The 22,958-nt window shown below is 38.2% G+C and overlaps 1 protein-coding gene across 1 annotated transcript in view; it reads left to right on the forward strand.

Moving 5' to 3' along the window:
• The window catches only part of CLINT1 (clathrin interactor 1), a 46,498-nt gene extending 25,483 nt beyond the window's left edge, over window positions 1-21,015 (forward strand). The window contains exons 4-12 of the mRNA XM_027643308.1: window positions 1,002-1,110; window positions 1,996-2,160; window positions 5,192-5,366; window positions 9,799-10,039; window positions 10,559-10,640; window positions 14,910-14,987; window positions 17,676-17,956; window positions 18,388-18,589; window positions 19,288-21,015. Coding sequence (XP_027499109.1) covers window positions 1,002-1,110; window positions 1,996-2,160; window positions 5,192-5,366; window positions 9,799-10,039; window positions 10,559-10,640; window positions 14,910-14,987; window positions 17,676-17,956; window positions 18,388-18,589; window positions 19,288-19,649 — 1,695 coding nt within the window. The 3' untranslated portion in view covers window positions 19,650-21,015. The remainder of the gene's footprint in view (window positions 1-1,001; window positions 1,111-1,995; window positions 2,161-5,191; window positions 5,367-9,798; window positions 10,040-10,558; window positions 10,641-14,909; window positions 14,988-17,675; window positions 17,957-18,387; window positions 18,590-19,287) is intronic.
• Window positions 21,016-22,958: the final 1,943 nt, after the last annotated feature.

A 22,958-nucleotide genomic window follows, 5' to 3' on the forward strand; every position in this document is an offset into this window, starting at 1 on the left:
GATCTTATAACACTTTTCCAAAACACAATTAGGACGTAACTGAGTCATTTGCATTTTTCTTGTCTTTAGTGAATTAACATGGTACAGAAACTTTTTGCTTGAGATTGTATCATGCTGCACTTGAAGTGGTGTTCAGTGTTCACTGAATTATGCAAATATAACCTCATTTTTTAGATTTAATGTAACAGGCTAGCTTATATTCTGTTTTTCTTGATGTCAGGATTGTAGCAAGACACAATTAATTCTAAAGCATGGTTTGTGCTTTTCACAGGTGCTTGATGTTTTGTAGTCATAGTAATTGTTTTCCCTGAAGTACAATAGAAATTAATATTTAATGCTATCACACGTAGCTACTTAATGTTATAAAGACTTCTTGGAATTGCTTATCAGGTTTGGATTGGATGAAATATAATGATAATTTTAGCTGATAAAGACACTTCTTCAGATAAGGTACATTATTTTTTTTTTCTAGATAGAAATCCTCAACATAAAGAATTGAAATTAAGGTATTACTTAAACTTCATTTGTTTTGTCACTTACTTAAAATTGTCCTGAAATGCAGTTTTGTGTATCCATGGAATCCTGCAGAAGGCTTCTTAAATTCCTGTAGGAGTTACTTTTCAGTGAAAAACATTGGAAAATTGTGAACAAAAGAGTCAAAAGAAAATGCTTTGTTTTGCAGGGTTAACTTTTTCTCTTAAATTGTTACTGCTTTCTCTTAAAATAAGCAGTAGGTGATAAAGGTAACAACTTGTGATTTAGTAGTAACAAGTTAGGGTTTCACAAATGCAGTTTTGATAGTCTAAAGAGCAAAAGGTTCGTGTGAGGAAAACATGGTTTTTCTTTGTGAACCATATAATAAGCATTTATTTTAAAAGGGAAAGTCTTATTGCTTACTAATTTGGGGAGGGGGGTAGGTTTGGTTTTCTGTTGCCTATTTAAAAAAAAAAAAAGATAGAGCTTTTGTTCATGCAATCATAAGGTGCTTTGTATTTTTATAGTCTTTGCTGCTCCTAGCTTACCTCATAAGGAATGGATCAGAGCGTGTTGTTACAAGTGCCAGAGAACACATTTATGATTTGCGATCCCTGGAAAATTACCACTTTGTAGGTGAGCAATAGAAAAATCTTATAAGCAAATTAAAACAGTAGTTGGAGTTGTCAGTCACCTGAACCAGCTTAGAAGCTTCCCCAGTCTAATTAAAATGTGACTGTTGCCAGTTGTGTGAAGAGTGCAGAATCCAAGACGTGGGGCCCTAGAGTATTAATTAGTGAAGACAAGAACTTGCAGAAAAGACTGGCTAATAACAACAGAACCAACACAACATGAGTGTTGGGGTTTATATTAAAATATGCACTAGAGACTGGTCCCCTGTGGTGTCCGTAAAGGAATAGCTTTAATCATATGGGAAGAAAAGGTTAGAGCTCCAAAACACACACATCTGTTTGAAGCTGAGGTTTTTTTCCTCCCACCAAATAATATTTACAGTGCAAAGGCAGCAAGGCCAGTGTGTGTTTTGAATGTGAAAAAGGCTGGAAAGGAGCACATTTAGCTTATACTGCTTCCCAACTGAAAGCAGTTTTTCAAAAAACCAGTTTTACAGTGAGACAGTTCTTGCAATGAAACTTGCCAAAACTGTGCTAAAAAGATTGAGGGGGGAAAAGGGGATGTTTTGAGGGGTTAAAATTGTTCAAGTGGAGTATATAAGTTCTGTCTCAGTCTTTGTTAATCTTTCCAGTGTTTCAGCAGCAGTTAGATGTTTCTAAGTACACCGTTCAGTGAAAACTCATTTATCTAAGGATGAAAATAGGTGTTAAAGTGTTTGGTCCCTTTTAAACAGATGCAGTGGACCTCAGTAGCCATAAAATCTTTGGTTGCTCTGCTCATAATTCAAATTTTCTTATCATTTTGATGTTCTGTATTGCTGCCTCTTATTTATTTTTTCCTTTCTCCCCATCTTCCATCCATCATCTCTATCCTGCATTACCTGTACAGATGAGAATGGCAAAGACCAAGGGATAAATATCCGCCAGAAGGTAAAAGAAATGGTTGAATTTGCTCAAGATGATGATCGGCTGCGGGAAGAGAGGAAGAAAGCAAAGAAGAACAAAGACAAATACATTGGGGTTTCCTCGGACGATGTTGGAGGGTTCAGATACAGTGAGTACTGGGCTTCCTTGGTCAAGGGTTCACATTTCCCCCTTGGCTTAGATTTGACCTGAATAACTAAAGGAATTTCTAATATGTTCCTGTTTATGCTTTTTCTTTATGTTTCTTTAGCTGTCAGTGTTACTATTATAAAGGAAATCTTGCATATTCCCCCCTCATACAAATTAAAATGAATTACTTTAAAAAGCATAAGTTGGTCTTTTCTGGTCATAACTAATTAGCAACTTATGCAAATAACATTAATGCATTGGCTTAATCCAAACTTAGCTGTATTGTTTTTATCCATAGGCAGAGTCTCCTTGTGAAGTGAATGCTGCTGTAGCAGTAGTAGATAAAGAAATGCCCTTGTAAGTTAGGGTTTCTTAGTCAGTCTTTTAATTAGAAAAATAAAAGTGATGATGCTTTGCACCCACCATGGCACAAGGCTTGCTTTGCCTCCTCCTGCCAACCTCCTTTAGCACCACTAGTTAATTTGGGTTAGGGCTTTTTGGGTAGATAGATGCCATTAGACATTTTGGTTTTCCAAGTAATATTTGAAAAATACCTGTGGATTTTCCAGGCTCTGTCAGATCTGACTAAATATAGGCACTAAGTACCTTGCTTTCTCCTTGCTCCCCAGTCCCTGTCATAGTGTGTAGCAGAGATCTGAGCTTGAACTGGCTTTTATATCTGATATATCCCAGCATGCCATTCGTGATCCAGCTGCCAGTCTGTGTTTTCTTTGGCCTAAGTAAATCCTTGGCTACTTTTATTAAGGGATGAGTACCAAAGTCCCAATGGCACAAGGCTCTGGGTTGCTAGAATCAGGGAGTTCTTTGAGAAGGGTTTGGTGTAAGAGCTGAGCAGTAACTGTGCACAACTTAAAACTTCACTTGTCCCTCTCTGGTGCTGTGTGTGTGGTTTTTTTACTCTTCTTCACTGGGAGCCTTAAGCTTAGATTTCCTCCCTTCTGGTTCTGACAGATTATTTCTCTGTTCTCCCTTTTTGTCATATGAAGAGTAGTTGAAAATCTTTATTTCCATGGCAGGATATATATTGTTTTATTGTATTCCTTTAGGCTTTTGCTACCTGCTTGGAATTCTGGTGATTCTCTTTTTAGGAAATACTTATGAGTCACTGTATTTGTGCTTTGAGTACGTGTCCCTCTGTTCTTTCCCTGAGCTTATCTTTTGACTTGCTCTGTAAAGAGTCGTGATCTATCCTTTTATGCTGGGTAGAAGCCTTTCTCCATATGCTCCTTAGTTGTCACTCGGGCTTTTTAATTTGAAGGACTAGTTTCTTTGTCTTGTATTTAATTTTTATGATATTTTTTATTATTCCTTCATTTGGTGAGTAAAGTAAAAAATGAAAAAAAAGCCCAAAAGAATCTTTCTAGCAGCAGAAAACAAACCTTTTCCCAGGTGAGATTTGTAATCGAAAAGATTCTAGTTATTTAGACATAAATGCTTGTATATTCAGATTTTTCCTTAGTTCATTTTATCCTGAAGATACCGAGCTCTTAGTTGGTTTCTTTTTTAATTTTAAAATTTCTACTGCACAAGGAAACCCTTCTAAAGGAATCTGCATTAAAGTGCTTGAGAGCCTGGCATAAACTGAAATAAGGCCATTTTATTCTCCTGCAAAATTTAACAGCAATACATTTCTTAGCAGTGTCTCCTTTTCCAGTTATAAAGATCTCGCTGAGTATCTCATGGATTTGTAACAGATTCTCTACTGAAAAAGTTTGATTGATCTGAACAACTGTCATTGGAGACTTGCACTTATGTCTTTAGTAAGGAAATACATCCTCTATCATACGAAATTATCAGGCAGGTATAACTTAAATTTTGCACCTTGTAGTGCTGGAATCCCTAATTTTCTTTTTTATTAAAAATGGCTTAATTGAATACATCTTGAACGTTACCTGAGCTGCAATGTAATTCCTGTGGAACTTGAAGTAATGACTTTTTCCACTGTTCTTCCATTCTGCTACTCAATTTTACTCAGCTTAAGTAAAAAAAAAGTATAAAAAGTGTCTTGTTTCGTGTGTGTGATGGCCTGCAATGTAAAATGTTTGTCTAAAAATGTTGTCTGGAAACTGAGCTGTTTTCCTTGCTTTATACACCTTTATATTTTGGGCAGAAGGTCCGAGATCACAATACAAGTTGAAGTGTGATGTGCTCCTGATAGTTAAGTCTTTGTTAAAATGCTGGGGTCTTTTTCTTTTGAATTAAACTCAGGTTGGCTGTGTGTGTATAAGTAACTCAGACTTAAGTGTTTTAACCTTCCTTGTTGGGGTTGTACAGCAAATGTGCTTATTTCTAGTAAAACCATCAGCTGTTTGTAATCTGAGATACCAGTATGGAGGTCTTGAGTACTTGATTAGGAAAAAAGTTCTTGATTCCTTGATAATAGTGTTCAGTAAAGATGTTCAGGGTACTCAGTGGCTGCTGAAAAGGTGAATTGCTTTACTGCCTCTTTTTTTTTTTATTTCTCATCTCTTTAAAAGGTTTCTTTAACTGCTAAGTGTGGAAAAGAAAACAGAAAGTTGCCATGCATTGTACACGTCTTTTGAGATTTTGTTACTGTGCTTTTCTGTATTCCTGAATGTCACTGTGTAAAAACCCAGTGATTTACCTCTGAGCACACAGCTTGGCCAGGAATGGAATATTCTGCATTAAGTGACTGTTCAGAACTGGTGTGTCCCCTTTTTGGTCAGCTGCTTATGCAGCCAGGGTTGATGGGTGCTGCTTGTGCTTCTCCAGCAGAGTCCAACAGGATCCTGATGTGCTGTGCATTAGGATTGTGTCATTCTCATAAACAAAAGTCTTTGAATCTGCATTTCTGCCACTTAATGATTGGCATTCCATGCTGTGCCTTGCTGTAATAGTGTTGATTCAGCACGGTGGGAGCTTTCAGATTGCTTTGAAAACTTGTAAGGCTTTATGTATGTGGGGCAGGGGGGCTTGAGAGGGATTCCTGAAAGACCACAGGCATTTTTTCTTGTGTTATCTTTAATATTTCTTATCTTTGTCTTACACAGGTGAAAGATATGATCCTGAGCCCAAGTCCAAATGGGATGAAGAATGGGATAAAAAGCCAGCTTTTCCATTCAGTGATAAGTTAGGTGAGCTAAGTGACAAAATTGGCAGCAGGATCGATGATACCATCAGCAAGTTCCGAAGGAAAGATAGAGAAGACTCTCCAGAGAGGTGCAGGTACTAACTGGAGTTATTTTAACACAAATTTATCTGTGAGATCACTATTATAGAGCTGTTTGACATTGCTGAATATTCCTTACAATACTCTGCCATTCCTTTTGTCCGTAAGGAAGCATGTTTGGGTTCAATACCTGCTTCCTGGACTTCTTATGCAGGTCTTCCTGGCCTTAGGGAATAGTGTAGCTCTGGCAGTAGTTAACTACTCTTGGCTGCTTTCCATTATTGCCCCAGCTTAGAAAGCTGCTGACAAAGCAGGGAATTTGGCTGAAATTTTGTAAGCTTTTCCTTGCCTCAGCAATTCCGTGGTCTTATGCCAGTGTACCGAAGGCTGCCACTTAATGCTACACTTGCCCTGAATGCTGAAGTGCCAAGGAAGAGGAAGATAAAAATTGCTTAGACTTAACCTGACACAGGGCTGCTTCCCTGAGCTGATCTCAGGAAGAACAGCCTGCAGGTGGCTTCTTAAAAAAAGTCCATTTCAGTTGAACCTTTTCAAGAAAGTTCTTGTATTTTACATCTGGTCATTAAATTTTTTCAGTAAGGAAGAAAACCTGCCCTGCTTTGCCTCCAGAAAGAACTTTACATACATCACACTTCAACAGGTGCATTGAATTTAATTATCTGGAGATCAAGTTTGTACTTAACAGAATCTGAAATTGCTGTAGAGAAAGTGCTCAAGTATATTGAAATAATTCCCTTTTGGGAAACAACTTAAAATTCAAATTTGCACCGAGATTTGATTAATATTTTTTACAGGAATGTCTTTAGATACAGTACACACATATATACATATGGATATATATGAATATAAAAATACACATGCACACATGTCTGTGGTGCAAGAATAAGGCAATTTTGCACAGAAACAAGAAATAATGGTAATGGTAGCATTTCTGGGGAAAAGGCTGGTATGGTCTTCTTGCTGGGGCATTAATAAATCATAAAACTGGTATTCTTTGCACACACATCAGGGTTTCCTCTTAGAACTTACTATCAATGGACTACAAAGAGAAGGGATCAGAAGGAAAGTAAACAATTTCAAATGTAACAATGGTATATTGCTGTGTGCTTTTCTGTTCTTACCTTTCAAAAGCAACTTGTCCCCTGATGTCTGCAAAACTCATTTTTTTTTATCTTGTTTCCTTTGCTTTATTTCTGAATGGCTCCTGGTCTCTTACACTGGATAAATTCTTGTACTTTTCAGTGGTCTAGGCAGGCCTTTCTGAAGTCCAATCTTTATCAAAAGCAGCTTATTTTGATGACTTCTTCACTGTACATCTCTACCCCAAGTGACACTGATCTTTTTCTCTGGCTAATGTTACATTTTTCATTTTTGTTTTGCTCTTGTAACCCTTGTCCCTTCTGTTTTATTTTTCTTCTATTTTTTGGTATATGTCACTTGGGGAATTTGTCTGGAAATTTATGATAGGACTCAAAATAGAAGGAGGGTTTTTTTGGGACATACATAAGCAAAGCCAGTTAGGTTATCCTGTCCGAAGAAGAATCCAGGTTGCAGCAATATGGTTGATTCAGCTCCCATCCTGGAATTTCATTTTGACTCCTCCTGGCATGGGGATTAGATAGCATCAAAACTATTTTATCAGTGTTCAAATGAAGGGGCTTCTTTCCACAGAAGCCATTGAAGGATCCAAGAAGATTGAACTCAAGGTTATAGACTTCTGTATTTATACCTAGATACTGTAACTACAAGCCTTAGTGGGTGCTCTATTAGCAAAATACTGTATTTAAATATTGAAACGGAAGGAAACATGAAATTTTAATCATCATATAACTTAAGCTCAGAATAACAACATACTTTTGTAAATGCCTCACAAAAATCAGTGCATTTCTGTGTTTTCACACTTCAGTCATTTTTTTCTAAAAAATTTACTGGCTTATTCATAGCCTGCTGCCATATAATAACAATTAAGTTACCATTTCACTTGGAAAAGTGACTAAATGGTGATACTCACTCAGCTGGCAAATGTACTGTTATGTTCTATTGTTTCTATTATAATAACTTTATAAACATTATTACTTGAGTACCGTAAAGCCAATAAAGGCCTTGAAGCACAGAGAATGGGACTTACACATCTTCACTGTGGTTAATGGAACTTGGAAGACATGGTCTTTATGTACCAGAAGAACTTGGCCAAACTTCTGGATTTCTGGCTTTACTTGCAGAGCCAGTAGTTTGTAAAAAAAAAAAAAAAAATACTCAAAGTAATGAAGAACTTTAACAAAGAGCTAAAAACTGTGATACAGACTGTTGAGTGTACAGTAGATTTCAGTGGAACTGCTCTACACAGTGAACTCTGGAGAAGCTGGGTCTGCTTAAGTCTCAGTAAACTATTTTTGTTGCCTTAAAGTATGTTCAAAAAAAAAACCCCACACCACAAAAAACTTCAGGCAAAGAAAAAGATTGTGTCCATACTTTGATTCCTAGAAGTGGTAACCATGTACTTTCTTTGCAGAAGTGTTTTTAATTATTTGGTACACTGCTAGCTAGAATTTTTATTTTTAAGTTAATTCTGTAATTCTCAGATGAAGCACTGTAGTTTCACTGAGCACAGTAAACACACTTAAAGTGAACATTCATCTGTAATTATTTTTTTTGTTAATGTGACCATGAAAGGAAAATAAAACGTGGATCTCCTGAGAGGGTTTCAAAGCAGTAGAGGTTGTCATAGAAAATTGAGTCTTTAATATGTATTCTCCTTTCTGGGATATATGTTTGATTTCTTTTCTCAGAAGCTTTTAGTCCTTTATTTTGCTGTGGATCACCAAAGGCTCACTTTTTCATCCTTGCATTAGTGAGATTGATCTGTAGCAGTTCTGTCAGGATCAGACTTCGGTTGTCAATCATTTCCTCAACCCACAGAATGTGTATTGTGGACTTAGTGGACTCAGTAGTGAGAACAAGAAACATATTGCAGCAGGTTTTAAGAGACTAAGCCTTACTTTATGTTGTCCTAGCCTTGGAGAGGCTTTAAACACACATCTAAAAGGCAACATCATCCACACTCATCCGAAGCTTTTCGGGTGGATGTACCATGTGCACCATCTAATGTGCAGATCTGTCTTCTCTGGGGGCTTGTGTTAAAATCCTGATGTCACAAGTGGAAATGTGGTGAGTGGTCCCCTCTGTGTTTGTGCACACAGGTGGGTACCTGCACAACTCCAGAACTGGGACAGTGGGACTGCTGCCACACATCAGGGTTGAAGTGCCTTGGAAGAATAAGGTTATGGTGGTGCCATTTGAGCTCCCTTGTCCCAGGAGTTGCTGATTGGCCAGCAGCTGTGATATTTACCTTTTTAAAAGTAAAAAAATTAAAAAAGGGAGGGAACATTTGTGTTCAGTGATGTTACTGAACTGAGGCATCCCCAGTGGTGAGTAGGTAACGTGCATAGAGGAAACGACACAGGCAACATGTTCCAAAAAAGCCAACCATTGTTAGCAGAGAACAAAGGCTCCCCTCCAGAGTATATTGCAGTTACTGTCATATTCCCACTGACAAAGGGACAGCCTTTCTTAAATCTTGCAGTTTTAGTATTCTAATGCATTATTAAAATATAAAACCCTTCCACTTTCAACTCTGTTGCTAAGGGAATTACTATTCAAAATGTTTCAATGTATTTAAGCTTTCTTTATAGCAGTTCTCCCTGCTATGTACAAATCTTGATTGTAGCAGGCAACTTAACTGTTGGCTGGGACCAATTGGTTTGTTTGTGAAAGACTTAAAATATAAAAGTGGAAAATGTAGCAGATTAAACAAATAGTATGCAGTGGCATCTGAAGTTTTTGCCTAAAAGGGTGACATTTTTGTTCTTGTACATTTTAAGAATAACTGTGTGTGCTCTGATAGAAAGGGAATAGTACTGCATTGCATAATTCTGTAAACATTCTTTCCCCACAAACATTTTAAAGAATATAAAAGCCTGTTTCTCTGGAAAAGGAAATGAGCTGAAATACCAATGGAGCTGTTGAAACCTGAAAGATAGTGCCTGTATTTGGTTCATTGCTTTCTGTCTCTTGGTGTAAGTACTGAACAGAGCTGCCAACTTAAGATTTTCTTGCTGAAGTGTTACATAATGTGTGGAGGAGTTCCTGTCAGAAGGTAATTCCATGTACTGGATTTAAACACTGATTTCCTGTTATCCTCTACCATGGACTTGCAGTTCACGTTTAACAAAATAACCTGATTTTCTTCATCACATCTGTACAACAGGTGCAATGCTGTGTGACGTGATGGGTTATGTAAGGGGGAAACATTTCCTTTCTCAAATGTAGGAAGAAGCAATATTTTTATTAGGAACTGTTGCTACAAGAAACTGCAGCAACCAAAACTCTTGTGGCTTTAGCCAAATGTCCACTCAAGGAACTGAGAAGTTCATCACGAATGCTGAGCTATCACTTTTGTTTTTCTAGTGACAGTGATGAGGAAAAATCAAGAAGAGGTAAATCTCCCAAAGCTGAATTTAAAGATGAAGAGGAGACTGTGACAACGAAACACATTCATATTGCACAAGCTACAGAAATTACAACCATCAGACAAAAACGTTCAGCAAATCCTTCAAAAACCATTGACTTGGGAGCAGCAGCACATTATACAGGAGATAAAGCAAGTCCAGAACAGAATGCTGCTCATCCTGCACAGCCTGCAACAAAGGTGAGACAGCAGGAGGGCACAGTAAAACATGATTTTGGAAACTGCTTTCTTCTGACCTCAGAGGATTTCTAGTTTAGGGTAGAATTTTTATTATGCAGTGTTCAAGGGAATTATTTTATCAGAAATGTTTAGTTGTAGTTTTCAAAGTCTGTGGAACAGTTTAATCTGTGTGATTGATTTAAGATGTAGCATATTTTAGATATAGTCATTACTATGTTTTACTCTTCAGAAAAGCAAAGAGAAAACCTTGGCCTGAAGTGTGAAGGATTCTCTGAACCTGCACAGTTATTGAAAAGTCACCAAATCCTTCAGTTACAATAAAAAAACCCAGACCCGAGTCATGCGTTTTTCTAGTATTTGATTTTACATTTAGCCACATTCCACTGATTGTTGGCTTCAAAGACAAATCTGTTATCTCTTTAAAGTAAAAGAAAACAAAGCCTTCCAAAAACCTCAAAAACTTCTCAATGTCGTTTGATTGATGACATCATGAGATCTGTTGTGTAATTTCTTCTTCAGGCTGCTGTACCCTCTGGCAGCAAGCCATCTAATGACCTGGTGGACCTGTCATTTGATGGAGCCAGCCAGCCAGCTTCTACAGGTAGGCACATTTTGGTTTTATTTCAGTAATGCAGATTTGGAACCAATTCTGTTTCAAGCTTGTTCAAGCTTGTTTGTTGCTGTGTAGATAAAATAGGAGATAAATGGAGAAATGAATACTGAAAAACAGTTTAGAAGTGTCTAGAACCTTTTGTAGCAAGGTACTCTGTGTGCTATTGCGTGGGACTAATAAATGTTAGCAACACAAAGATCAACTGCCAGATCAGTCTGTCAGAAACTGTGTATGTAATGCAGTTATTTATAATTAACTCTAAAAGCAAGTGCAATTCACTCACATTCAGGCATTTCTCATAGTGCAGTGCAAAGGATGGAGATGAATGATCTCCATAGAAGCTTTCATCTCAAATATATGGCAAATTCATTTCTTTATCTTTTCTCTTGGCACCTAGTTCATCCAAACCCTAATGCCAAAAAGAAATTACTGCCTAAAAGTAAAATTACTGTTTTTAAAACACATCCCTTCACTCTGTAAATGTGCAAGTATGTTGACCTTCGTATGGACTTACCCTTAAGCTCTCAAAATGCACTTTTTAGGAGTGTGTTTAATTTTAGTGCATTGCATACAGGATTGGTAGAGGCATTTAGGGTGTTGGTGGTTTGCTTTTCAGAACCTAAGACTTTAAATTTAAAGGCATGTTATTGTGCTTACCAGTTCTTTGTAATAAGGGGTTTGGTTGTGATATGGAATAGAAAAAGGGCTTTGTGCACTTGTAGTCTGCTGGTGCAGTTGGGAGAGGGTTAACTGTGGGCAGAATTTTTTTGTTTAAAGATCACTTTGAGTAGCAAATAAAATACGAGCATGTGCCTTTTTGTAGGAAGGAACCTTTCACAGAACTTCTCCTGTGTACAAATAAGCAGTGTCTCCTGATATATGGGTTCATCTTGGCATTGTTTGTAACAGTGTATGTGTATATCTTAGGCTGACCTGAGTGTCTGCTGTCCCCTTGTTTAAAGACAAGGTAAAATCACAGAGGCTGTACCAAAAAATGGCAGTCCAGAGGGGCTGGAGTCCATGTGTGTGGCCATGTGGCTGCATTCAGGTGTTTGTAAAGACTGCTCTTACTCACTTCTAGCTGAAGTTACACCAATTCTGGGGTTCTTGTAGGGGGAACCCCTGATTTTGTATTGTAAAGTATGAGCACAGTACTGTGACCACTCAGAGACACCTTCCTTTCATCACTGTCCTACCAAAATGCTACATCTGTAAGTATTCAATGCACTATAAAATATATCAAAACTCTACTGGAAGGGAGGGAAATTGTCCTGGTAATTTAGTATCAGACATCTGTCTTAGTCCTTATTTTGAGTAAATCTTTAAAACTTTGTTCACTTTTATTTTTGGGAAAGTAGACATTCTGTTCTGGAATGTGTTCATTTCTAATTGTTAAGAAATAAAATTAATTTCATGTACTTTGGTTTTGTGCACAAATGCTTAAATTTAACGAACAACTTATTTTGTGCTGTTTCCTATTTTGTTAACTTCATGTACAAAGGTGTTCGTTGTACATTGGAGTTACCACAGTCCCATGAAATTTTAATATCCTGGAGCAGAGCCACTACCCCAAAATCAATACTGAAACAACTTCTATCCAGTTCTTATGGCAGAAGGGATTGAACCTTTTTTTATTTATATGCGTTTATATGTTTTTACTTTTATAAAAATAAAATCACATTGAGAATAGATGTTTCCACTTCAAAGGGAACCTGCCCATATTTCAAACAGAGCTATGGCAGTTTCCATATAACAGTGTATTTAAATCTTTCATCAGTTTGGCTCTTTGCTATAGTAAGCCTTTTTTCTTTACCTTTTTTCTTCTTTTTCCAAAGCAGCATTTAGAAATGGTACTGAGAAGAGGCATATTACCAGCTGGTCCTGCTAAATAACCTCTGCTGACCTGAGCAGGCAGATGGAAAGGGTTCATTTGTAGTGACAGATCTCGCATGGGAATCTTTGAGGCCAGCTCCTGTTGAGAAGATTAGCACTGTCCTTCACGTGCAGGTCACTTGTTATGACCACTGCTCCTTGCAGCACAGGGTGTGGGAACATTCCCAGTGTCAGGCAAGACACAGGGAAAGGGTCAAATGCAGCCTTTGATGTGTCCTGTGAAGGAACTGGCAGGGAAGTGATGTGAATTCAGGGAACTCAGGATTTGCTTATCTGTGTATTTTTAGGTGCAGAGATGTGGAAAAGGTTGGTTGGGCTCAGTGTTGCATGTTACTGAAGCAACACAATTTGTACGTGAGGGGATTGGTTTATTGCCATAAAGAAGACAGAAGCCATGGTTAGACCTGCTGGAAATAACTTTTTGGTGTTACTGGAACTGAGGTTCTTTAACCTTAGCTTGTGATACCTTTCTTTATAGAGTTACTGCATCCAGCTTGATCTCTGTCATCTGGAATTCGATTTCATTTGAAAACAGGCAAGAGAGGTAGAAGAAAAGTTTACTTGATGGAAAAAGTTAAGGGGTTATTTTGGGTTTGAACCTTATTCTGTTTTTAAAATTAAATTAATCCCTAGACACTTAGGCAGGCAGCCCAAGGATAATGGGTCTAGCATGAGAGCATTAAATTATTTTTTTTTTTTAAACTTTTTTTGGGCATGTGGTCAGCAGTATGTCGTCTATGTTGCTCATTTGGCATATAAACTCTCAAACCACTAACCTGTTGTGAACTCTGGAAGCACATAGGTGATGAAAAAAATTGTTTGAAAATGTTCATTGCAGTAGACAGAGTAAACAGGATCAGAACAGGGTTTTTTAGCTTAATATTTTACCAACCTCTTTTCATTCTCAGGTTTCAGTCAGAATAAAACTTGTATATAAACATAGGTAAGATGCTTATTAGATCACTTCAGAATTTATCGAAGAAATTCCTTAACTTTGTGTGAAATCTCCCTCTTGGAAAGGTGGTAAAAGGGTTTCAGTAATGCTGTATTGGTGAAAATTCAAAGAGAGCATCCCTGCATTCCCTGCTCATGTTTTATATCAGATATTACATTCTCAGCAAGAAGACATTTCCCCTTGGAAGAACGGTCGCTTTCCTGGCAATGTCTACAGTAGAATAACATTATAAAAAAACACAAGTACACATGTATTAGGAAGTGAATGGTTCCTTTTATTACTGCTGGCCATTTATTAAAAAGGAGATGGTTCTAGTTTAATTAACCCAGTTGAGAGTAGCAGATGGGGCAGAATGTCTTGCAGCGATAAGACAATTCCGAAATGGCACCAGATGTTGGAAACTGTCCCTGGTGGTGTTTGAGTGCAGCACAGATGTTCCAGTCCCACCTGGCTGGTTCCTAAGCACTGCAGGCTAAGCAGCTGTGATGTAACCTATATAATGTAGGCATAACACTAAAAGCAAAATAATTGAACTGCTGCAGCTTCTTCTAAGGGTGGGACTGCTTGGAGGTGAAATCTTTGAGGACAAACAAATAAGGTCAACTTCTTGGCTTCCTCAGGTCAGGAATCCCTACTTGAAAGCAGTACCAACAATAACTGGGTGACTTTTTTAACTTTTTTCAGTTTATTTTAAAAAGCAGTTTTACAGTATGGTTTTTAAATTTTCTGATTTTATACCTTTATGGTATCTTTTAAGTGAAAAATTGTTACTCTGCTGCATTCAGAAGTTAATAATTTATATGCTGTATACAAATGTCTAGTTGGAAAACTTAATGTTCTCCTTGTAGAAAGGGAGCAAACTTATAAAAAAATGAACACAAATGCAAACTCTGTCCTTGAAATCCCAATTCAAGAACATTGCAGAATCATTCATGCTTTAAGTAACACAAAAACTAAATATAAAGTGACATGTAATTTTTCATAGGAAGCATAATAAATTAACTTTTATACAGTAGGAATGTTTGGCTTTTTATATAATGCTCTCAAAGTTTTAATTTTACAAACTGCCAAACTAGTAGCATTTCTCCAAGTTAAAAACTTGTTAATCTTTTTAATATCTCTACATTTATTTTTAGAGATGACAAAAACTTGCGTGTTTTAGTTCTTCCCTAGGAAAACAGAACTGCAAGATCTGCAAGGTAGTTGGAAATAATCCAGTTCATTGTTGCTCAGGGTTGTATAAATATAGTATGGGGATGAACAGGAAAACAGAGCTGACTTAGGGTGCAGAATCAATAAATCCATCGTGTCAAGTACAGAACAGCTTTTCTTCATAAATCCCACATGCAGTTGTTGCAATGGATCTTTGCACAATCCTGTAACAGCTTTTGGCTTCCTTCTGTTTCTAGGTGGACCAACTGACCCATTTGGAGGATTTGCTGATTTTAGTTCACCTGCTGCTTCAGCAAGTTTCCCATCGTCACCAGGTAGGATTAATTTACAGATTGATTTAAGGGTCAGAAGAGGGGAAGAGATGCTGTGTGGCATAATTGAAAGTCACCTCCCTTTGCATGGCAAACTGTGTGTGTAACTGGGCCACAAGTGCTGCAGGAGTAAGGAAGGTACCCACTGCCTGGCACAGCCTGTGTCTCCAGTGTCCACAGGGCTGGTTCAGTGCACGTGCAGTCATTTTGCAGGCAAACATACATGGCCACCATCTGAACAAAGTTTCCCTTAAAATTGGACTAGAAAAAAATAAAATATACTGGGGAGCCAGCTAAAGCAATCAACTTCCCTTTGGTGGAATGTTTTTGGGAGCCTGCAGTGCTACCCAGACAGAAGAGGGCTGCAGACAAGCAGGGAGTGGAGAGAGCTGACTGGCTGTCTTTTGTGAAGTTAATTTGGGCAGGAGTGTTTGTGACTGGGGGTTCTCAGCCAAGGTGTGTAGGATTAAGTACAAAATGAGAAGCTAATAGCAAAGAGGTTGATCAGCAAATCTACCTGTGAGCCAGCTTTTAGTCAGTGTGTTTATATCTCTTCCTTTATTTTGCTGTATTAGGAAAGCTGTGCTACCTAGATTAGTTAATGCACATTTAATTTGCTTGGTGGGAAAGAACTGCTCTAATTTTTTTACAGGCTTTCTTAGTCAAACCCAAGTTGTTTTGCAAACACAAAGCCGCCTGCTATGCAAATAACTCCTATGTTAATACAGTCTAAATTGATACAATCCTTTATCTGCATTAACATGATTAATCTATTCCAATCACCATTATGCAAGGGACAAGGAGTCCTGTGAAATGATTAATCATTCCTGAACAGTGTAAGCCCCTCTAGAAATCTTTTCCTTCTTGATTAATCATCTTTGAAGTCCTACTGAAGGGGCAAAACCTTCTCCCTTTTACCCCCACTTCCATTATTGGTGCTCAGTGCACAGGTCTGAACATAGAAGGAGCACACTCAGCATTTACTTATCTATCAAGAATATTTAAAGTAGGTTTTAATTTTTAATATGTAATACTAATTGAAACATTCTAATATAGGCCCCTCTTTGTGAGGAAGATCAAAGCAAATGTTCTAGTAAGGCCCTAAGCTAATGAATATTAGCCCACTTCATGCACTGAAGTTGTTGGCAATACTTGAATTTTGTGAACAAATTTACTCTCCTACTATTCTTTAAATTGTAATGTGTTGGTAAAGATGGAGATGACTAAAGGTTCAAGGTGTGTGTTGATAAATATTTACATGAAGTGTGACAGACTGCTGCAGTTACACGTGAGTGGGTGGAATACTGATGTAGAAAATGGCCATGGGTGGCCCTTATGGAACCAGCCATTGGATAGAGCAGGAAATGGAAACTGGCACTAGATTAATCTACCCCAGCTCTATGTGTCTGAGTCTTCATTCACTCAGCTAAAGAAATTCAAGAGATGATTTAAATGTTCATTAGCATTCAAACTTCATTGCATATGGCAACAATGTTGCTTGTGACTGCTGAAGTATCGAAAGTGTATCAGTGAGATAATCAAAAAGCTGACCTAATCAGTGGCTCAGACTCGGAACACGATGCATTGTGTGGCATGAGAACTGTTTAAATGCTGTTGCTTTGTATTCAGCATCTCCTAGAGATGGTGTTTTTTAGCTTTTCTTCCCCTATCACTCCTGTGAAGCAACACTTTTCTTGTTAATCCAGAAACATGTGTTTTTAAGGGAGGTAACATCTCCTCCTGTTTGACTCAAAGGTTATGACATGCTCTCAGTTCACTGGTTTCTGTCTCAACATCTGTGATGCTGAAATAGGTGCTCTTGCAGGTGTCTATAAACAGCTCATACTATTGGATCTGTCCTCACAGTGGGATACAGTGAGAGCTCTGTGTTTTTATTTAAATGCTTGTCTTCAAAAACCTCGTATATTGAAATGAAACAATGTTTAAGTGATGAACTAAGAGTTCAGCAAAGCTGCTGCTGGGAGAAATGCTAGATCCAAGATTGAAATTCTCCTTCAAGCCGAGGTATTTCATTCAGGAATCAAATTTAGAAAACCTAATGTGTTTTACATGAGCACTTCATGGAATGGGAAGTGCTTATTCCTTATCTCAAATAAGCATTCCCTGACAACCTGCTTTCAAAGTTCTGGTTTTTACTCCCCTCAGCATGGTTTTATGCAAAGAGCTAGTAGTTGTATACAACCAAATTTTGTTGTCTTTCTTTTATCGTGATGGAATTTGCTTCATCAAGTGGCTTGTTCCTGACAACTGCTCTCTCAGCAAATACCAGAAAGCTGAGATAAAAAGTTGATAAATGTTATCAAAGTTCTAGGTGTTGTTTTGACTGTAGCCTCCTGTGTACCCCTAAGTTATCTTCCAGTTGTACTTCAGCCGAAGAAAACCTGTCCCTGCTGGTCTTGCATCCACAGGTGACATGTTATCAAACATCCTTCTACTTTGTGTATGGGTGTTTCATATTTCCTTTCCTACCTTGTTAAAATTGTTGGAATATTCATGAGAGGGAATGATGTCCAGATGGATGTTCTACCTGCAGATGTTAATCTGGACGGACACAGATCAGCTCTCATTTGTTTCAGTTCATGGAATATGGCATTTGCTCAGCGCCTTTCTCTGAGTCTTCTGCCTTTCTTCTCTCTCTTCCTTCCTCCCACACTGTTGCCTTTCCTTCAGGTACAGCAACAACTGGAAATGGAGACTTTGGTGACTGGAGTGCCTTCAACCAAGCTTCTCCTTGTCCCAGTGCTTCATCTGGAGAGCTCTTCAGCAGAACTGCACAGCAGCCGGCTCTAGAGCTCTTCAGTAGCCCACAGCCAGCTTCGGGCCAACCTCCAGCTGCTTCAAATGCTACAGATCTTTTTGATTTGATGGGTCCCTTTCAGACAACCATGACCACCACCCAAAGCATGAATTTCACCATGATGAGTGCCAGTTTACCCATGTCCAGGTCACAGGTATGCTGCTCTTGGTACTGTTTGCTAATGACCTGCCTGGATTAATATTTTTTCTTCTCCTTAGTCACAGCATTGAAAATTAATCCATCTCGCTCCTGGAATGCATTAGACCTGGTCATTCACAAGTGATCAGCATGTTGTAAGGAAGTTTTGTCCATAAATGTTTGATTAACCTACTAAAAAGAAAAGTCTGTTTATAAACCAGTGTTCTCAGAAATAGTCTTCATTGATCTAGGAAGTGTTGCTGCTTTTATGGAGAAGCTGAGGTTGATATTTTAAAGCCATTTTCCACAGCATGTTACAGGTTTCCAGCCTGTTTTGTTGGGTTTTTTTTTTTGTCTTCTGTGGGAGAAATTAACACCTCTTGTTTAGTCCAGTTTCCTACTGGTAAATTCTTTCAAGTGAATTCCAACAAACTTCTCTTTTTTTAGCCTCTGCAAACCATGAACACGATGATGCCGAAGTCTAACTCTCTTTATAATGCGACAGAGATGGTCCAGAAAAATGCAAGCAAAACTCTACCCTCGACTTGGTCAGATCCCAGTGTAAATATCAGTTTGGACAATTTAGTACCTGGGATGCAGCCTTCAAAACCCCAGCAGCCATCGCTTAACGCCATGATGCAGCAACAGAGTAAGTGATCATTGCACTGTTTTGTGTGCACACTGAGCCCTGTGTTCAGTAGGCAGGCCCTGAGATCTGAGTGCTCTATCCTGCTGTTTTCCTACCTTTAGTCACACTGGTTCCTGAAATTACTACAATGTTGTGACACAACTGATGTTTTCCAAACAGAGATTGATGTGCCAGGAGGCAGTATCTGTGCAGGTTCTACTGCAGAGCTTGCACCATTGCTGTATCTTGATTTCAGGCTTCCTAATCCTTAGAACTTCTCTAGAATATGCAGAGCAGCATGTATTGGTAAAAAAATATATTTAAAATTTTTACAGAAGTTTTATGAGTCTTCACACAGAAAATAGGGAAACAAGCAAAATAAAACCACAGAATCATTAAGGTTGGAAAAGTCCTCTGTGAACATCAAGTCCAACCTTTGACTGATCACCACCTTGTCAGCTGAGTGCCATGTCCACTTGTCTTTTGAACACCTCCTCAGATGGGGACTCCACCATCTCTTTGGGCAGCCCCTTCCAATGCCTGACAACCTTTTCAGTGAAGAAGTTCTTCCTGATGTCCAAATCAGGAAATAGCTGTGGGTTTGGCCATTGGGTATCCATGCTCACAGCAATTACCACATAAGTTTCTTAAAATACCTGAGCACCTTCAGTGCCATCAGGTCTGATCAGTGCTTTTTGTGTGCTTTCCCTTTTCTGCAGATATGCAACAACCCGTGAATGTCATGACTCAAAACTTTGCAGCCGTGAACCTCAGTCCTCAGCCCAGCGTGATGCCTGTGCGACCCCAGACCAGCACGTTGATGGGAGGGCCCATGCCCGTGGGGATGGGAATGCCCAATGTGATGACAGGTACAATGGGAATGACTGCCATGGGACCCACACCGATGATGAACCAGGGAATGATGGGAATGAACATGAACATGGGAGTGCCAGCTACAGGAATGGGTTTGACGGGCACAATAGGAATGGGGGTACCCAATATGGCTATGACCACTCTGACTCCTGGGACTGTACAACCCAAGCAAGATGCCTTTGCAAATTTTGCCAATTTTAGCAAATAAAGATTGTAAAATAGATAAATAAAATGAAATTAAAATAAAATAAAATAAATGGGCAAGCTGAATGAAGGATTTTTAGCTGCACAAATATAGCTGAGGAAGGGATGGAAAACACTGATTAATACTTTTTTTTTCTTTATCAGTTAAAGTGTCTACATAAAGAACCAAAAGCTATTTTCTAAATGTTGAAATAACTAGTGTTCAAATTCTGGAGAGGTGAAAAGATTCTTCTAAGGAATGTGTTGGATGATTTTACAAAATAATTTGTATTAAGACCATCAAAAAACCTTTCCTATGTAGAAGAACCAATTTTAACTTTGAGACTTGATGGAAGACTGGATTGGGGACTGGATAAAAATGTTTGAATCTAATTTTATACTTTTCTTTTTTCTTGAAGAGCTTTGACTTTCTTTTCCCCCCTCTCCCTGATCGCTTTGTCATAATTGGATCATTCCTTTTACTACCACTGAGTCCACAATTGTGAAGTCACTCAAGTACTATGATCAGTTTTTTATAAGAATATATATTTTTGTCCAGAAATGGCTTACATAAGTGACTATGGCTAATTCAAAGGGACCTGGAATGTATATATACTTTTGCTAATGTTCCAGCCACGCTGCTGTATTACCCAAATTTTTATTGTAAAAATTCTCTCTCAGCAATTTGGTAATCAACAGATTTTTGGGGTCTTAACGTGCTTCTAATGTAATATATGATATCCCATGGAAGTCTAAGAGAATCTTTATCCAAGACTGCTGGAAGGTTTCCTTTCAGAAAACTCCAGAAAATGCGCTTTCTTGGAGTTCTTTTTGCAGTGGCACTTGGTGTCCTTTGTAGCACCAATGTCCCTATGGAGCCACTGGTTTAAGGCATCAGCAGCAAGTGAATCACACTTCAGTGATGTAAATCTCTAACCCAACCTAATCCAATGGCATTGGATCTTGGCTTTTATACAACACTTGGTGATTCTTTTGTGTAAATATGGCATTAGCAGCTGTGGAATCCAATAGAGGAGTAAAAAAAAAAATATATATATATTAATAAAGGAGACCTGTAGCAGTCAAAGATTTTACTGATTTACTGAAAGCAAAAGAATGAATTAAGGTTTTTTGGGTTTTTGTTTTTCCTTCTGTAATTCTGCGTTTAAGTTCACATGAATCAAGATTTTAGAATCTGGAACACAAAGACATTGTTATATTCACAAGCTGGGAATATTGTTAAGAATAAGCACTATACTATAGGTATGAAATTTATTGCCTCCCTTTTCTTATGTTGAATTTCTTTTTTATTATTAAATTGATAAAACTTTGTTTCCATTGTATTCATAATGTTCTGTTATACATAACATTAAAATGTTCATTAAAATCAGTGTTGGGCTGCTTTTCCTTTCATTCCATTTGACGTTTATGAGAGCATTTGGGGAAAAAAAAATAATTATAATTTGGGCAAAGTAATTTTTATAAATAATTTAAAATTGTTTAATGACTTCTTATCTGAAGCCTTTCCTATCTGGCTCTACTGTTAGGAATTAAAAATGAAGCAGGCAAGATATCCTGACCCGCTCCAGCCTTGCTAATGCTCCATCTACAACATTTCTAATTAGGCAGAAATTCATGTACTTCAGCTAAGTGGTAATGAAAAGTGATTCATTTGCTGAATAAGAGATGAGAGTGAGTGTAATTAGCTGACTGCGGTTTTTAATCTTTCAACAATTCAATGTGTTTAAATTAGTTTCAAAGAATAGGAGCTTTCAAGTGTTGTTACATCAAAGTAATCAAGGCAGGCTTCAGCGGCTGGGTAGGAGAGATCACTCTGGTTCCTGTTCTGAAACCTTTACACTTACTTGGAATAATCATCTTCAGACCCTTTAGTTGGAACAGATGGCAAGACTCAAACTGGTTCAATCTATGCAAAATTGTGGTGGGAAGAAGGCTGGTTCCAGGGGTGGGAGGTGGGGGGGCAAGGAAAGCTAAACCTGTAGTCAGTTGTGTTGGAGGGTTGCAGTGCTGCTCAGTTGTCTGTGGAAGGTTTTTGGATGAGTAGGATGGGTATTCCTCGTGGTGTTCTTTTAAGGTGGGTTTGGCTGGTGAAATAGTCAGCTTTGAGTTGAAGGATCACGTCCCTGTTCAGGTTGTTCACATCTCACAGAGCAACCAGTGATTCTAATCAAGACAGTGATAATGAAGCAGATTTGTGGGGGGTTAGAGTGACTCCAGTGGAAAACATGTGGTCTGTTTGGAGTGGATCGATGGGATTGTGCCAATTGCACCTTAGTCAGAGGTTCAGGGAGCAGCTGCAGTGCTGAACTGATCCCTGCTCATCCTATGGATCGATATCCTCATTACGAAGTAGGGTGTATGGAGTGGGAAAAGCAGCTTTGTCAGCCAGCCAGGTCATCTGCAGGTGGATGAAAAAAAAGTCCTTTGATCCAAAATAAACATCAGAAAAAAACCAACAAAGATTCCTTCAGAACATGCACCGGGGCATCCCTGTGCATCTTTTCTGCAGTGGGGTAGGCAACCTGGGGCATGGAAGTTTTGTCCCATTCTCTCTCTCGGTTCAGGCACGTGGATCACAGGTAGTAGTGCTTAGCAGAATGTGGTTTACATTTTTAGATAAAGATCAAATGTAAAATGGGTTGGTTTTGCTTAAAATAATATTGAACTCCTTTAAGATAAATAGCATAATATATTTCCATTTCTGATATTTCAGGTGTGAGCAAAACAGCAAAATAATATCTTTAAAAATTATCTTTCCAGGTGAAAAAACAAATGAGCTACTGTGGGAATGGGGACAGACATGCTACCATTTATCAGCTGCTGCCAAGTAAAATTTGAATATAACCAAAATCATACCACTGTGTTACTTAGTACAACTCCTTTCTTAACTTTTAAAGCTGGGTCCAACTGTACCTGTGATCTCTGGGTTTGGCTGGCTGGGTGCTGTGTAGCACTTGACTATATATGTATATAGAATCGTGGAATTCTATATATGTAATTTTATGAATTAACTATGTGTCAGGTCCTAAGAGGTAAACTTTTACCACTTCTGGATTCTGTAGCTTCTGAAATCTGTAAGAGTTCACTTAAAATGAGTGAAATCCTTTTTAAACGATATCTATACTTTAGAAGAGGAGAAAGGGGCAGCAGAATCCAACTGTGTTTGGTTTTTTTATGGAATCATTAAAAAAAAGGCATCTTGATGTGTACAAAGGAGTAATAAACTCCAGAACAGGTGCAGGTTCAGTGATAACTAGAGCACCCACCATGTTCTACAAAAGAAATTATATTCAAAACAGCTAAACAAGGGTAT

The sequence above is a fragment of the Corapipo altera genome, unplaced genomic scaffold (genome assembly GCF_003945725.1).
Source record: "Corapipo altera isolate COAL_440 unplaced genomic scaffold, ASM394572v1 75, whole genome shotgun sequence".
Taxonomy (NCBI): domain Eukaryota; kingdom Metazoa; phylum Chordata; class Aves; order Passeriformes; family Pipridae; genus Corapipo; species Corapipo altera.